General features: G+C 38.2%; 1 protein-coding gene across 1 annotated transcript; it reads right to left on the bottom strand.

The window, feature by feature from the left end:
- Window positions 1-605: 605 nt before the first annotated feature.
- On the bottom strand, window positions 606-13,984 carry plb1 (phospholipase B1). Its single transcript, XM_030719239.1, has 43 exons — window positions 13,897-13,984; window positions 13,160-13,215; window positions 12,984-13,047; window positions 12,734-12,797; window positions 12,543-12,577; window positions 11,754-11,820; window positions 11,619-11,667; window positions 10,746-10,811; window positions 10,587-10,652; window positions 10,447-10,502; window positions 10,257-10,329; window positions 10,050-10,157; window positions 9,850-9,903; window positions 9,489-9,557; window positions 9,272-9,349; window positions 9,118-9,178; window positions 8,975-9,033; window positions 8,691-8,764; window positions 8,538-8,581; window positions 8,041-8,149; window positions 7,879-7,930; window positions 6,592-6,672; window positions 6,352-6,417; window positions 6,164-6,264; window positions 6,004-6,085; window positions 5,591-5,695; window positions 5,338-5,433; window positions 5,182-5,253; window positions 5,012-5,089; window positions 4,835-4,895; window positions 4,698-4,756; window positions 4,137-4,204; window positions 3,994-4,037; window positions 3,739-3,838; window positions 3,518-3,569; window positions 3,273-3,353; window positions 2,385-2,450; window positions 2,116-2,210; window positions 1,629-1,710; window positions 1,423-1,527; window positions 1,187-1,282; window positions 1,009-1,083; window positions 606-918 (listed from the first exon to the last, which is right to left on the bottom strand). Exons 1-43 carry the CDS (start codon window positions 13,955-13,957, stop codon window positions 637-639), a joined length of 3,312 nt encoding a protein of 1,103 aa, XP_030575099.1. The 5' UTR covers window positions 13,958-13,984; the 3' UTR covers window positions 606-636.
- Window positions 13,985-16,926: the final 2,942 nt, after the last annotated feature.

The following is a 16,926-nucleotide window of genomic DNA, read 5'->3' as shown; positions in this document are numbered from 1 at the left end:
CAGAAAATGTTCCTCAGTGCTTGAGTAAATGTATTTTTCACCCTCTCACAAGTTTGTGACATAATCAACAGAAGCTGTCGGTGTCTTTCATCACTGTAAAGAGATCATAAACCATTCTTGTGTATTTTTTATCAGCAGGCTCTGTCATTGGCGGTAATAATCAACCTAGTGAATGTGAGCATGAGTGGTTTGCAATGCTTTTCTGGACAAATCAGGCGTATTAAGCTGAGTCACGATTGAGCAGTCACACTACATTACACCGTTTCATTAATTATTGATGACCCCCCCCCCGCCACACACACACACACACACCATTATTCCTCACCACCCACTCCATATAATCCTACAGGTATTTTTTATAATCAAACGTGATTGTAGACCAACAAAATAAAAATACATTAAAGTATTATTGATTGCACAAAATTACCACAGAAACTTTTTCACTGTTCATAGTGTTTATTTGACTGTATATTTGTAACTAATAATTAACTTATAATATATTAACTTCTCAAAGCAAATAGGATCATATGTAATATAGTGTAAATATGAAAACCAGTGTAGTGTATTAATATTTCATTTTTATATTGTAGTATATTTCCCTGAATAGTCCAATGCAAAAACATAACAGGTAGAAATTTAAAGTGCTGTGCCCGCCATCTGCACTGTAGTTGCCATCATCTTCTTCCTGTTCTTCTTGGCTTTGTAGGAAAGGAGGAGCAAGGTGACACCCCAACCAATCAGAAGACCAAGAACAGCCAGCAAGGCAGCCAACCATATCGGCACGCTGTCAGAGCATTTTGGGGTGAGCGGGGCAGCTGTTTTGCCTGTTGTGTGTGGCGATGTGCTGTCAGTTTTGGGTGGTGCAGTTGTGACTGAAGCAGACATGCTGTTCACCTGTGTGAAGATGTAAGGTTGCTCCTGGAACACAAATATAATGCCAAAGTTCAATTCCACAAACTTGCAGGTCAACAGTTGCAGTGAGAAGTGCTTCAGTGGCAGATTTCTTACCTCAGTTGGACACTTGATTCTATTTCTGTCATTTGAAAACACGTTATATGTCTGTTTTTCCCCCACTGGTTCTAGCTAGAGATAAAACCACAAACACATCTCTGTTCAGCTCAGGGAGATGTTGTAATTATAAGGTCAAATACAGTTATCCTTTTACTGCTTACATTTCTAGACTCACCATGTTATTCCACAGAGCTACAGCCATGTCAGCATGTCCCCGTTCACTGAAGTGGAAACAGTCCTCAGAGAAGTATGTGACATCAGGTTTGCCATCCTGCGGGAGGGAAAATACACCATCATCACTGTTTGTGGGTAAAATACACCCTGAGGAGACAGACTTGTTACTGTCCTCAAGCTGACTGTTTATATATATGTGGAGAGTAGTGGAGGGTGGTGGGCACATGGAAGCCTTACAGCATTCAAAGGAACAATGGTGCTTTTAAAAAAAGGCTGGAGAACCACAGCAAAGTCCTCTTTGCCATCATAGCGGCTTCCATACAACAGTTTTTCAGTTTCAGTCTGGCAGAAAAAAACATTGATGTTATTAAGGTAATGTAACAATCCTGTTTCATTAAGACTTGTTCGAAAGCAAACATTTTGGTATCACAGTTTCTGCTAACCTGGAATTCACGATTGACTTGTTTTGCTTCAGCCAGCTCTGGTGAATCCTCTCCTGGGAACAAGAAGCATGGGCAGACAAACCTGTGGATGAAGGGTGGATAAAGGGTGGATAAAAGCTCAGTCCTCACTGATTTTGTTACTGGTTCTCAGATGAGGCAGTCCTTTCACAAAATAAATATTATACCTGATAATTTCTTTTTTGGGGGGCTTTTCACCTTTTATTTTATTATTACATAGTGCAATGAAGAGAAGACAAGGAGAAGATTTGGACCTCAGATCAGACCTGAACCCAGACTGCTGTATTTAGCATTACGGCATATAGTCGCCTACTCAATTTGTGAGCTAAACTGGTGCTCTATACCTGATATTCTGTGATTGAGTCCCTAGGTATATAGGAGTGAGTATATAAAAGCAATTCCATATATTGAATGCCTTTGGAATCAGTGGCCTCATTATGAGGTCTTATGATTGGATTAATAAACGTACTGTTGCAACACACTGCACCCTAGACTGTTCCTTTTGATCCTGCGAAGGCCTTCAATTTCCAAGATCCCCAACACATTCACAATCGTCCTGGGAACCTGCAGCCAGAAATCAAAGAAAGCGTAAAGCTAAAATAATGACCCTATTAGAGATGAATGAGAACTTAAGGGAAAGTAAAGATGGGCGAACTTATATTTTATCAGGATCTCATGGAAAATAGTTAGTTACTAGATAATAATTTGTTATTTATTCAGTCAATAATATCATCTCACCTCATTGTACAGCATGTCCAAGGCTTCCATCATATGATAGCTGTAGTTCTTGGGTGAGTATGTGACCTGTAGTTTGGACAGACACAATCAATAAGGCTATTTATTGACACATGCACTCAGTTCATCCATGACTTTGTTTTTTCCATTGATGTTTGTTTTTTGTTGTGGCCAGATAACAGCAGTATAATTAAGACAGGAACGAGGGGAATGTGGCCAAGTTTGAATCTACATATCGACATAAAGAGAGCCATGCAACATGTAAGAGCATACAAGCAACAACTAACCCTAAGCTGTCACTACCAGAGTCTCAGAGCTCATCTTAAATTGATGCCGCTCTTTGATATTCTGCTTCAAAGCACAAACATTAAAAGAGAGAGACTACCCTGACGGCAGAGCATGAGGACGGTAATGGAGAGAGAGGAGGGGGCGAAGGGAGTTAAAATGAGAAAGGAAAAAGAGGGAGTGAGCAAGACAGAGACAGGATGAAGAGAGTCTGGGTTGACTTCTGTGTTGTTTATGCCTCTTAGAGAACAAGGCCTGTCACTGTGCCCTGTGTGCTTGTTTAATGCAGACAGAGGCCAGGGTAGAGGAGGGAAGAGGGGGGTGTCTGTGTTGCAGGAGTAAAATGACAGAATGTGCTCATTGAAAAGAAACCATGTCTGCTCTCATCCCTCTCTGACACAACAAAACAATTAAGGTGGGGGGCTGCTGCTCACAAGGCTTAATTATTCTGCTCCTGTGCTTAGTTCCATTTGGGGAGTGATGATATCATGAGACAGCGCTACACAACCAGTGGCCTTGCAGAGGGAAATCATTTTTCTTAAGGGGAATGCCTTAAAAACATCCTTCGTCCTGCGTTTCCTCTAACGACTTCTTAAAGCAGCTCACCCGATCGTTGCAGTACTGACACAGGTCATTCCCTCCAATGAAAAGGGTCACAAGCTTCCAGTCATTCTGAAAATCCACAGCCTATTTTGATTTAATAGGTGGTGACAGATTCAAAGAGATGGACAGATAGAGAGATGGGGAAAAAAAGATTCAATTATGTTCTTGTTTTTCTCTCAGAAAATGTGGCAACAAATTGAGTTTGTGAATATATTAAAAAATCACTTAGTAATGTATATTGAACTCACTGAGTTGGCTTTAATGGCATCAATCAGGCGTGTGACCTGCTCTGGGATTTGCCTGTATGTAATTGTATATAATTAGCTTATACAATGCTCCCAATATAGTGTAGTAATATATATATATATATATATATATATATATATATATATATATATATATATATATATATATATATATATATATATATATAAACACACACATAAAGCACATCAATGTCAGAACTCACTGTATTTTAGCTCCTGACACAGCCATGTTGAAGCCAGTTTGCAATTTTCCTGTCCCCTTTGACATTCCTTTGATATTAGAATTAAACTTCTTAAGGATATCTAACGTTTAAATAAAAAACAAAACAAAAAAGAGTTAGGGTAGGGATTTTAGTCTGTTAAAGAAAAAAAAAAGTTGTTTTTTTTTGTCAGACCAGCTCTGTCATCTAGTGGTGATTATATGCATTACAATTTAACAGAGGAGGTTTCTGACTTACTGGGTAATGTTGTGACAGTCTCAAGAGACGCATCCCCTCCGATACTAATTAAAAAAAAAACAAAAAACAGGTAAGTAATGAGTGAAATGTTCACAGTGCACTATTTGTAGTTTATACAGTACAGTTTTGCTTTCGCCTCTCACCTCCATGACACTCCTCTGTACTCAGTCCTTAGCTCCAGCAGACGTTCTGCTTTAGCACCAAAGCCGGCCTGCATTTGGGAAAAGGTGATTTTACAGCTGAATCATTTACAGCCTCATTTTGTCTTCCTGTTTCAAACTCTAGCTCATAAAGATATCACAATTTATAAATGAACTGATTTATAGGTGTCTTGAAAAAGTGCAATGTGTAACTCTATTGATCCATTATTACTGAGTAATCAATCTGCACAACATTAGTTCAAGCAATGCTGTAGGTCCCAATGATGACAAAAAAAAAAAGCGCTAGTGAGTATTTTTCAGATCTAAAGGAGAGAATTAGTCCTAATTTTGTCTATTGGTGATGCCATTTATGAAATATTATATGAATGCCAGGCTGTTTCGGCATCCAATTTTAGTCTACAAGGAAGCATGTTTGATTTATTTGGAAACTTCCAAATAAATTACATTTTCAGGAAAAGAGAAAAAAACAATATATTTAATTTAATTTAAAAGATATATGCTGCTGCTTCAAAATAACAGTCACGCTCTTGTGCACAAGCTTACCGTTATAGAGTCTCCCAGAGCAGCCACTACCTTGATGTCTGCTGGTCGTACCTTGTGAGCTAATAGAAGGTCAATATAAGTATATTTTACATCTAATTGCTATATTTCATATCTGGATTAGAACACAGGATGAGTACCTGAAGTGGGCACAGCGCTGGATGGCGCTGTGTTTGCACAGAAGAAGTCACTCCCCCAGTTCTACAGAAAGATAAAGATATGTTTCATGGATTAAAACAAACAAACAAACAGAATCTATTATTTTTCCATTGTGCATCAAATAAATAATAATTAATGAAACACAAAGTATAACCTACTGTGACTGGAGCAGAAGTGGGTGGAGGGCCTGGAAAGGTGTAGTTGCTGTTAACAGCAGTCCTGATGAATGGGATTGTCTGTATGCAGAAAGCAATATGGGAAACACTCATTAAAACACAAAAGTAATAAAATACCAATGTGGAATATAGAGTTTGAGATTAATTTTTACCTCAGAGGGACACATCAAATCAATGCCAGCTGTGAAGTTTTTTGCATAAGTCTTGTTGCCCAGTGGCTCCAGCTAAAAGATCATGAAAGTCAGAAATTTATTATTAGGAAATTAAAAAACACATGAGGCAAAATATCAATGCAGTAATGGTCGTACCATATTGTTCCAAAGACCACGAGCCATGAGTGTGTGAGATTTCTGGCTGAGATGAAAACAGTCAGGTGCAAAGTAAGAGCGATCGGGCCGGCCGTCCTTTTAAGACAAAGCCACAGAAAGGACGAAATAATAAAAAACTGAAACAAATAACCAAATGAAAACATTATCTTTTTAAAAATTATTTATTTATTTCGAACAATCAAAAAAAAAAAAAAATCTTCAAGCGTGGTGTTCTAAATCTGTGAGCCTTTACCTCTAACCTGGGGAGGGAAAGCTCTCTAAAAAAGGGCTGCAGTACCACAGTGAAGTTGTCATGCGTGTCATAGCGCCCAGAGTCAATGAGCTGTCGCATGGCAACCTGGAAAGACAGACAGTCATAACATAACCACCCAAAAAAAAGCATTTGACTTTGCAGTGATAAAATACTAAGTGATGATTATTCCATTATTATTATAATACTACAATAATCTTTACTATATGGTTTCAAACCAAAGAAATGAAGAAATTAGCCAAGAGTACAGTTGGTAGTACAATTTTATCCCATTTTCCAAAAAATCCAATCTAAAAATCAGTCATTTTTCCAAGTGTTTGCACAGTGTCAAAATTTGCATTGCACATAAGAAAACTGTGGAAAATCTTTATTTTGAATATGTGTCTATTTTGCACCTGATAGCCTCTGTTGTACTCATCAAGCTTCTGGAGTTCAGATGATCCGTCTTTAGGCTTCAGCACACAAGAGCAAATCAAACTGAAACGTAAACGTGTAGAGTGTCAGGTGGTGATTTTTGGCCAATCCGTTTGTCTGACACAACAAAATATTACGTACTTAACAAACCAAGTTGGACACCCCAAAGATTTATCTTTGTGCAGGTCACGCAATACTCTGATGTCAAACAGCTCCACCAGATTGACAACAGCACGAGGCACCTGGAAGATCCAAATTACTTTGACACCGAAAACAAACAGGAATGTTGGATGGTTGTGTTAGTGAGGTGCAAGAAGATGAAAACATACTTCACGATGCAGTAAGTCTAGAGCTTCACTGATCCGATGGGCCACATTCCTGGGTGAGAAAAAGGTCTGTGGGGGGGAAAATTACTCTGTAGTACAAAAGATCTGAAGCATGAAACATACATAAATGTGAAAACAAATATTTGTTCAATTATTTAGTTAGTTATTTGACTGAAACTTACATATTATAATAGCAGTTAGTACAATATATAATACAGCAAATAAAATAGGTGGAGTGCTTACACTGTCGGTGCAGTAGTCACATATGTCATTTCCACCAACGAACATGGTGATAACTTTCCAGTCATTGTAGAAATCAATTCGCTGGAGGACGTAAGAGGTGAGGTTCTGTTGTTAATTTGTTAATTTGTAACAGAAAGCTGTGACAAAGTACACATGGCATCATACCTGAATGTACACTTTGTTAGGTACACCTCTTCAACTGCTTATTAAAAGCAGGTTGCAAAGCAGCAAATATCTAATCAGCTGATCACATGGCAGCAAATCAATGCATTTAAGCATGTAAACATAGTCAAGGTGACCTGCTGATCAAAACAAGCTGAACGTGGTTGTTGGTGCCAGACAGAAACTGCTGATCTACTGGGAATTTCTCACACAATCATCTCTAGGATTTACAGAGAATGGTTCGAAAAAGAGAAAATATCCAGTAAGCAGCAGTTCCCTGGGCAAAATAGCTTTATTGATGCCAGAGGTCAGAGGAGAATGGTCACACTGCTTTGAGCTGATAGGAAGGCAACACAAACTCAAATGACCATGTATTACAACTAAGATATGCAGAAGAGTATCTATCAACACACAACATATTGAACCTTAAAGTAGGCAGGCTACAGCAAACAGAAGACGACACCGGGTGACGGTCCTGTCAACTAAAAACAGGAAACTGAGACTACAATACACTGTGTCTCGATTTTTGCTACAACATTCAGGGTCAGAATTTGGTGTAAACAACATGAAAGCATCCTGCCTTGTATCAGTGGTTCAGGCTGCTGCTGGTGGTGTAATGGTGTGGGGGATATTTTCTTGGCACACTTTGGGCTCCTTAGTGCAAGCTAAGGAGCTCGGGTAAGCCACAGCCTACCCGAGTATTGTTGCGGCCCATGCTTATCCCTTTATGACTGAAGCATACCCATTTCCTGATGGCTGCTTCCAGCAGGATAACACACCTTGACACAAAGCTCAGATCATCTCAGACTGGTTTCTTGAAGATGACAATGAGTTCACTGCACTCAAATGGCATCTGCAGTCACCAAATCTCAATCCAATTGAAAAACATTGGGATGTGGTTGAATGGGACATTCACATCATGGATGTGCAGCTGACAAATCTCCAGCAACTGTGTGATGCCATCATGCCAATATGGACCAGAATCTCTGCGGAATCTTTCCAGCACCTTTTTGACTCTGTGCCACAAAGAATTGAGACAATTCTGAAGGCAAAACAGGGTCCAGCCCAGTATTAGCCAAGTGTACCTAATAATGTGTATTTCTCCTGTAGTTGTCACTGCCTTACCGAATCGCTTTTCATTTTGTCCACTAGGATGCGCGCCTGCTGTACCATGTCACTAAAAATAGGAACAAATTTTATCGTTAAAACTGGCACAGATTCTTTGTTAAAGAGTGCTGCAAGTTCTGCTGAGGTTCAGAACTGAAAGTAAGTAAAAAGCTGACTTACCCACTCTTTGCTCCTGGAACAGCCTGATTGAGAAAGGCTGCTGGAGTGTCCGCTCCACTGATTCCTTTAGAGAATCCCGTCAGGGAGGGGTTAAACTCTCTCAGGATGTCTGAAAACATAAATTAGAGGTTCAGGAAAACAAGGATTTAATTGTTACACATTCACATTGTAATATGGTCATTGTGTCAGCATTTTGACTTTTAGGTATTCAAAAGTGCCCTTTGACAGCCTGGCAAAAGAAATATACAAAAGCAGGTAATTTTAATTACTTATTTATTTATTCTGGTTAAAATCTTTGGAAATAAACTAGTAACCATGGTCTAGAGATAAGATTTTATTTTATTTTTTGTAGGATTTACTCTTTCCTGAGAAAAAAAATCCCATGTTAAACTTTTTTGCATGTCTGCAACAATTTGGAGCTTATAAATAACTTGTGAATGGCTCACATTTGTAAACACATTTGTATATATATAAGAGAGAGCAAGAGAGAGACATACTTGCCAAAGTTGTCACAGTGGTTATGTTTTCATCACCACCAATGCTGAAAATTGCAGAAATGACCTTTACTTAGCTTTAAATGCAATTACTGAACTTACTTATTTTCCAACACTACCACAATTTAAACAGATGTGTACTTTAGCTCATCTTACCTCCACGACAGTCCTCTGTACTCATTAAGCAGTAACAGAATGTTATTTGATTTCGCACCTACACCATTGGCTGCCTGCAGAAAACATCAGATGCAAGACAATATTAATTAAACCAACAACTATGCAGCAGTTGTTGGTCCTGCAAGGTACTATTCTACAGGTCCTGGACCTGAACTGGCCGTGTTTCCTGGATACTAGGTCTAAATGCATATTAAAACCTTTTTAGATTAATGCATTTTGGTTTTTGCCATAATGCAAAAAGGCAGGAGAAGGGAAACACTCACCGTCAGAGAGTCACCAACAGCAGCCACCACTTTGATGTCTCCAGGCTTGAGCTCATGAACTACACAGTGGAAAGAACAATGTGGTTGGGTTGTGAAATACATTTCCCTCAGTTTATTAGTGGAGCTTAAAAATAATTTCTTACCTGAAGTGGGTGTGGTAGGAGATGGGCTACGGTCTGTGCATGGTATCTCAGTACCCAGTGCCTAAAAACATGTACTTATGTGAATTTAACTACATTTTGTTTTTTTGTTTTTTTTACATAGCTTGTTTGAACATTTTTAATCAAATACTCTTACTAGAACTGCTGTATTGCTGTAAGCCTCCCCCTCTGTTTGAGCAGGGGAATTTATCTGTGTCCGTAGAAAAGGATGGTCCTGGGATTAGAATAGAAAATTGACAGTTTTAACAGTTTATTATCAGATTTTACATCTTAAAATGGGTGAACGTCTGCTCTATGAGTTAACACATTAAATCACTTCATAGGCAAATTTTGAACAGACTGTGATGCCTCACCTGGGTAGGACAAGGAATAGTGATGATATCGCTGTCTGTAACCTCTGCCTCACCTGTCAGCGGCTGAAGCTGGAGAAGGAAAGGTCATGAGTGGTTAAAATTTGGGGTTATATGTGCAGCTATTGTGCATCCTGTGTACTACAAAGTGCAATTCTGATTACAATTTTTCCACTCATATGCACGTTCAGACTGAGCAGTGGTGACGAGAATCATCCTGTAGATAATCCCGTGAAGTAAATCTTTAAATCTCTTATCAATCTCTTGTCAGGCATATTTCCGTATGTGTGTGTGTATGTATGTGTGTGTGTGTACATGTTGTCCTTTAAATTTAATGTGTAACTGTAACTGTAAAAGAACTCACCAGGTTTGTCCATAGCTGAAAAGTCAACTGGTCAAGGCCAGACCATGTGTCTTCCTTCAAGGAAACATTATGTATGCAAGGTACATATTAGCCAGCAGTATTTCATGAATTGTTAATAGAGGGAAGATTATATAACTTAACTGATAAGAGCAATATCGTTGATTATGGATAACATTAGATGATAGACTTTATTTACTTACAGAGTCTGCCTGGGGTTCAAGGATAGCTGGGGCTGAATGCAACATAGAAGTGAAGTCTACACCCCAGTTGTCCCACTTTGGATTTTTCAAGACATGGCTGAGGTTGTCCTGAAAGCAAATTACAGGGAAAATGGTAAGTTAGGAAGTAAAATATGGCACAGACAGAAGAGGAAGCACACAAAAGGCATTTATTTCCAAGTAGTTTACCTGCAGTACTTTCAGAAGAGTTGCTTTATATAGGTGTTGGTTTGCGAGTTCATCTTTCATACACTCACACCTGCTACCAAATGAAAAACAAGCACGTAACTGTACATGTATGAAACAGGGTAGTCCTAAAACAGTTTTTATGCTAGTTTTTAATAAATTATTTTGGTGGATTTTCATCTGAAACACTCACGTGTCTTCCTGATGATATCCACTCCAGACAACCACATGAACTAAAGTACGATGCAGCTGTAAGCATTCACCCACAGTGTTATTTTTAATTGCCATTCTATATGTTCATGAAAAAAGTAAATTCAGCAAACAGGACCATACCCGTTTCTGTAGTATTTGCAGGGCTGCTTCTACTTCCTGCACAACAGTTTTAACATCAGCAACAATCTGAAGAACAAAGAAATGTTTTGCTCTCCTTTTGTGGCATCAAATAGAGCAACAAGCATAATGTCTTTGCAGAAATTAAACAGGAGATCTTACATTTGATGAACAGGCACACATGAAATCTGCAGGGACAAACAGCAGCACAAGCTTCCAGTCTGTCACCTGAAAAGATGTAAAGTGCAGCATACTGCATGAGTAACAAGGTTATTTGTTTTTCATACACACTGTGCTAGATTTGATTTTCTTGGATAACACAGTGTGTTTCAGTTGGGTAAATGCCAGCTGCATATGAACCTAACCTGACCTGCATGTCTACCCAGAGAAAACCTATGTGAAAATGGGGGAAACATATTACCATGACTTTCCTGCTGTGAGCTGAAACAAATAAAGAGTGAAACATCGAGACAGCCTGACTCAAAATGACCAGAAATGTAAAGAACTATTTCTAATGCCTTCAAACTCTAGAACAGTCTACCTCATAACAAACTCTACAGATAATTTCAAGAAATTCACACTTTTTCCAAATATGGCATTTAGCTACTGCTTAAACTTAATAAGCAGAGCACGGTACAGCTGTACTGTACCTATTAAGTTCAACCACATTTAACAATCTGGTAAATACAGACCATATGCAACATAACAGTTTTCATTATTCTCATGTTTTCATATATATATATATATAAAAACATGAGAATAATGAAAACTGTTATGTGGCATAACAATTAATTCAACTGAATTTAATTAACACCCATGACATTTCATCATTAGAGAAGTTCTTCACCAACCACGACTCAGGTGATTAAAATTAATAAGTGACTATGGTTGTACCCAAGGACACCATATCTTCTTGTTGAGATGCATAACACTCAGTCTGGGACACACTCCTGGATACACTCCGCATTTTAAAGGTCACTGAAACAGTAAGATGTTTAAATGCATAATGCGTTGTTATCAGGAGGTTAATTGTACCTGATGTGAAAGGGAAAGAGAAAGGTCCTGAGCTTCTTGCAGTAAACTCCTGCAACACACACACTCTGATGTGAAGAATCCTGCAGCAATCGTCTTAAACAGCATTTATCTGTGCAATGGGCATGCGTGTGATACCTGGGCTGCAGTGAGGTCTGATCTGCTTGTTGAGCAATCACCTTGGGATTAAACATGGACAGCAACTCTATCCAAACCACACAGACATAAATGTAAAGACCGTGGTATGTGTTATCATACAATCATAATGTACAGACAGTGTGCATTATGCATTATGCAACGCTGATGGGAAAGGACAATGGTCGAAAGCTTTCATTTATGTTGTTAGTCCACTTTCATGTGAAATCAAGTTCACTGCATTTATGGCCCACTATCTTATCCTTACAGATGAAGACAATAAAAAACAAATCACTGTACATGTATTACCCCAACCTTGAACTGAACTCAATATTAACTGTAAATGCTTTCAAATCCATAATCAAAAGGGCCCTAACGATGTGATAAGCCCACTCAAAGTTGGCAGCGAAAGCTGAAATGACAGAGCAATTTTATAGTGGATAACTAAAAAAGATCAATGATCAGGTTTAAGGCCTGACAACATAATTATAGGGAAACAATATGTATATGTGGAAATTTGGGCAATTAATTTGTAAAAAGTATTAAGTTAGAAAAGCATGAAACTTTAATTCAGTTCTAAAAATAAAGAAGTATTTTAGGAAAACAGTCCTGTCATTACAAATAATGCATGTAAAAATGAGCAATATATTTCAAATGTTACTGAAAAACATTTAGTAACCAACATGATTCCTTTAGATAATATTGCATTGTACAATTATTAAAATAATATATTTACATTTCTTAATATTTGAAAATGGTAAGATTGGCTGTGAATGAGGGGCTCAGACTTACCAGCTAGTCTACTGACAATTCTGGAGGCTTCATCCCTGATAATGAAGACAGACATGTCATAAAGGTCTGCGACTGTATTCAATTAGGTTTAGTTTTAAAGTGAGTCTAGAAGCAGTACGAGCTGACCCATCCAGAATTCAGTCTTTAGTATCGCTTAATTACATTTCTGCATTTTATTTTTTGTTGTATACCTGTGTGAATGTGGTATTCCCAAGGTGTAAACACTGGAGACATCAGCAGGTGTCAGAGCATGAACTGATGTTGGGAAAGCAAGGAAATGAAATGTCAGCAATGGCTCGATGCAACAGTAGACAATATATTTAAGAGCATGCATTTAAGTATTATAGAAGAATAAACATACTGCTTATACTTAAACAAAGTAATCCCTTGAATTCATAATACATTAATATGCGCACTGATTATGACTACAGAGAGCATTACCTGAGGAAGATGGAGACAAGTGGGGAGATAATGGTGAGCAAAGGAAGGGCATGTAAATTTCTGTCTGTATCACACAAGAAAGACTTCCATTAGCACAATATAAGAATATACGTATAGAGTGAAGTATAAAAATATGAATGTGTAGATACAAAGGTGTGATAACTGACACACAGTACCTTTTCTGATTTTTCTTTTGGAAGGTCATCTTTTGGGACATCACCTTCAACAGCATCTACATGTGATGTACGTTTAAAATTAGCTTTTTAAACTGCCTACTGAACACTGAAATTAAACCAACCAACCATTGTTAAACTGTATTTTCAAATTTGTAATTAAAAAGAGTTAATTAGATTTTTTTAAAAATTAGCAGGTAACAATAAAAAAGTACATTTTCTTTATTCTAATTTTGTAACTCCCTTGTGAATAATCAACTGAATTTATATTTGCTCTTTGCAAATATAAAACACTCTCTGAGTTCCCTACTTGGTGCTTCGCAGATTTCAAAACTGCAATGCAGCAAAATTTCCGTGTGGTTTATTCTGTTTGCATTTGCAGCCAGAAGTTCTTGAACATTTATATCCCACAGTGTACACTTAGCCTGTAACGTGCACATCAGTAAACATGAGATAATGCAGTTTAAACACTGTCATAAATGTCTAAACTAAATGGCTCTCTGTAAAAGAAAGTCTGCTGTTAAAAGCTTTCAATTACATGTGGACAAATGGTCACATTAGGTAAATCATGCATCAACCGGCAGTGTGAACATGACTATGACAAGTTCTTGAAAAAGCAGCCTGACTACCCATTCACAGGATCATTCTGATTTAAGCTCATGCGGTGCCTTCTTGCCCTTAAAGTCCACTACACTGAATAATTGAGTTCATTAAACATGTCCAACCTGTCCAGTATTTACCTGAAAATGTTGTGCAGGATCCAACAAGGACAGCCAGAATCAGGAGTGCAGTTCTAGCCATGATGTGCTCAGATATTGAGTGCTGTCCACACTGGGGTGGGGGGATTTGTGTAACTCCTTCCTCTTTTACCTCTCAGCTTGAAAGAACAAAGCCTTCATTGGCTGTAAAAGTGCAACGTACCAATAAAGGGTGTGGAAAAGCCAAAGGGTCCCAAGATAGCAATGTTTAAAAGGCAAAAAAGGCAAGAAAAAAGAGAGGAAAACTTCTCAAGTAGAGAAATAAATAGTCCTTCCTGCTATTTTTGTCCTTTACACCTCTGGTTTTATTCTCTTTTATATCTCCCTCTTATCAGTTTATCGATAGCACAATCAATCATATCCCCTTCTATCTATGTAGCTGTCATTATACTGCATCACTTTAGGGTACTTGTATCAAAGAACCATGCAAAAGGGCAATTATATTACCATAACACAAAATAAAACTTGAGATCATAGATTTAATGAGTGAAAATAATAATTAATGATTAATGTGAATAACATTTTTGGACACTACTGGGTCAGAGAATAAATATCTTTATGTAACAATGACTATCATATTGACCATATTAGTGAATTAACTGAATGAATAAAATCTATATCTGATGATTTTAGTTTTTGTGTGTATTTAGCTTATTTCAAACAAAACAGATTGCTCTAAAATGATAGAGGAAAAATTTCATATTATCAGCTGCTGCTCCATTATTTCATGGATGGGGCTTGTGCACACAGTGATAGTAACCAGAGTGAGTTTCAGGGGAGATGATTGCATTTCTGATTCACAATAAAACTCATGTGGTTTAAAGGCTCAAACACCTGAGAAAAATTCTGTTTCCTGATCAGAGCTTAAAGTCTTGTTTTTCTAGCTTTGGGGAGAATTTTAAAGTATTTCAATATGCTGCCTTCTAATTGAGAACTACCCTAATGCTTCACTATGTCACATGACAGTTCTCAACCAATGACCAATTAATGGGATTTCCTGGTGCTGCATGTGTTTCACCCAGGTTGTATAATTTTATGCTAGCAGCCAGCAAGTTCACCTTTGGAGATGTTTGAGATATGATTAGATTACTATTATTAGATTAGATTAGATACTTTATGAGTTTTGTTGTTTGAGATTGTCTCTGCAGATAACGCCGACCCTTGGAATCAGTACAGAATAATACATCAAGATATCTTGATGTTTTGGAGTTGTCAGGAGTTTTCAATCAAGCAGCAAATTTTTTTAGGTTTATAATGTTATGACATGTATCAAAACAGGAAAACAAATTAGTAGAGGATGATAAGCAAATTGCCCAATTACTGTTCTGGACACATTACAAGTACAGGGGTTGGTCAATGAAACTGAAACACCTGGTTTTTAGACCACAATAATTTATTAGTATGGTGTAGGGCCTCCTTTTACAGGCCAATACAGCGTCAATTCGTCTTGGGAATGACATATACAAGTCCTACACAGTGGTCAGAGGGATTTTGGGCCATTCTTCTTGCAAGATAGTGGCCAGGTCACAATGTGATGCTGGTGGAGGAAAACGTTTCCTGACTCGCTCCTCCAAAACACCCCAAAGGTGGATCAATAATATTTAGATTCTGGTGACTGTGCAGGCCATGGGAGATGTTCAACTTCACTTTCATGTTCATCAAACCAATCTTTCACCAGTCTTGCTGTGTGTATTGGTGCATTGGTCATCCTGATACATGGCACCGCTTCAGGACATAATGTTTGAACCATTGGATGCACATGGTCCTTCAGAATGGTTCGGTAGTCCTTGGCAGTGATGCGCCCATCTAGCACAAGTATTGGGCCAAGGGAATGCCATGATATGGCAGCCCAAACTATCACTGATCCACCCCCATGCTTCACTCTGGGCATGCAACAGTTGGGTGGTACGCTTCTTTGGGGCTTCTCCACACCGTAACTCTCCCGGATGTGGGGAAAACAGTAAAGGTGGACTCATCAGAGAACAATACATGTTTCACATTGTCCACAGCCCAAGATTTGCGCTCCTTGCATCATTGAAAACTGACGTTTGGCATTGGCAACGAATGACCAAAGGTTTGGCTATAGCAGCCCAGCCGTGTATATTAACCCTGTGGAGCTCCCGACGGACAGTTTTTGTGGAAACGGGAGAGTTGAGGTACACATTTAATTCTGCCGTGATTTGGGAAGCTGTGGTTTTATGTTTTTTGGATACAATCTGGGTTAGCACCCGAACATCCCTTTCAGACAGCTTCCTCTTGCGTCCACAGGTAATCCTGTTGGATGTGGTTCGTCCTTCTTGGTGGTATGCTGACATTACCCTGGATACATCACAAAGACTGTCTTGGTCACAGATGCGCCAGCAAGACGTGCACCAACAATTTGTCCTCTTTTGAACTCTGGTACGTCACCCATAATGTTGTGTGCATTGCAATATTTTGAGCAAAACTGTGCTCTTACCCTGCTAATTGAACCTTCACACTCTGCTCTTACTGGTGCAATGTGCAATTAATGAAGACTGACCACCAGGCTGGTCCAATTTAGCCATGAAACTTCCCACACTAAAATGACAGGTGTTTCAGTTTCATTGTCCAACCCCTGTATGTTACAATATTCCATAGTTTTAAGGTTGATGATGCTATTGCTACATAAATAACCACTATTGTTATTGTCTATTATGACAGTATCTGGCTTGTTTGGTCAATCAGAAAAAGTTTGGTAGGAGCCGATCAGAGTTACTATGGTTTAATATTTTCAAATTAGTTTTTATTCTTTAATGTATTTATTTTTGGTTTTGAACTTTTGTTTTCAATTCAGTTTAATTTCAGTTCTTTCCAGAGAGGATTTGATTTCAGTTTAGTTTTTTTTTAATGAGCGTTTTAATGATTATAATATTTGTCAGACGTTCAGAATAGATTGTACATGCAACAATGCATTTTGTCAAGGCAGTTAGCTCACAGTCGTGTAGATCCTAAGTCACAATAAATAAATGCCTCATCAGGCTGACTGTGATA

The sequence above is a fragment of the Archocentrus centrarchus genome, chromosome 22 (genome assembly GCF_007364275.1).
Source record: "Archocentrus centrarchus isolate MPI-CPG fArcCen1 chromosome 22, fArcCen1, whole genome shotgun sequence".
Taxonomy (NCBI): domain Eukaryota; kingdom Metazoa; phylum Chordata; class Actinopteri; order Cichliformes; family Cichlidae; genus Archocentrus; species Archocentrus centrarchus.
Note: the sequence above shows the minus strand (reverse complement) of the source record. Positions and strands in the feature narration are given on the sequence as shown.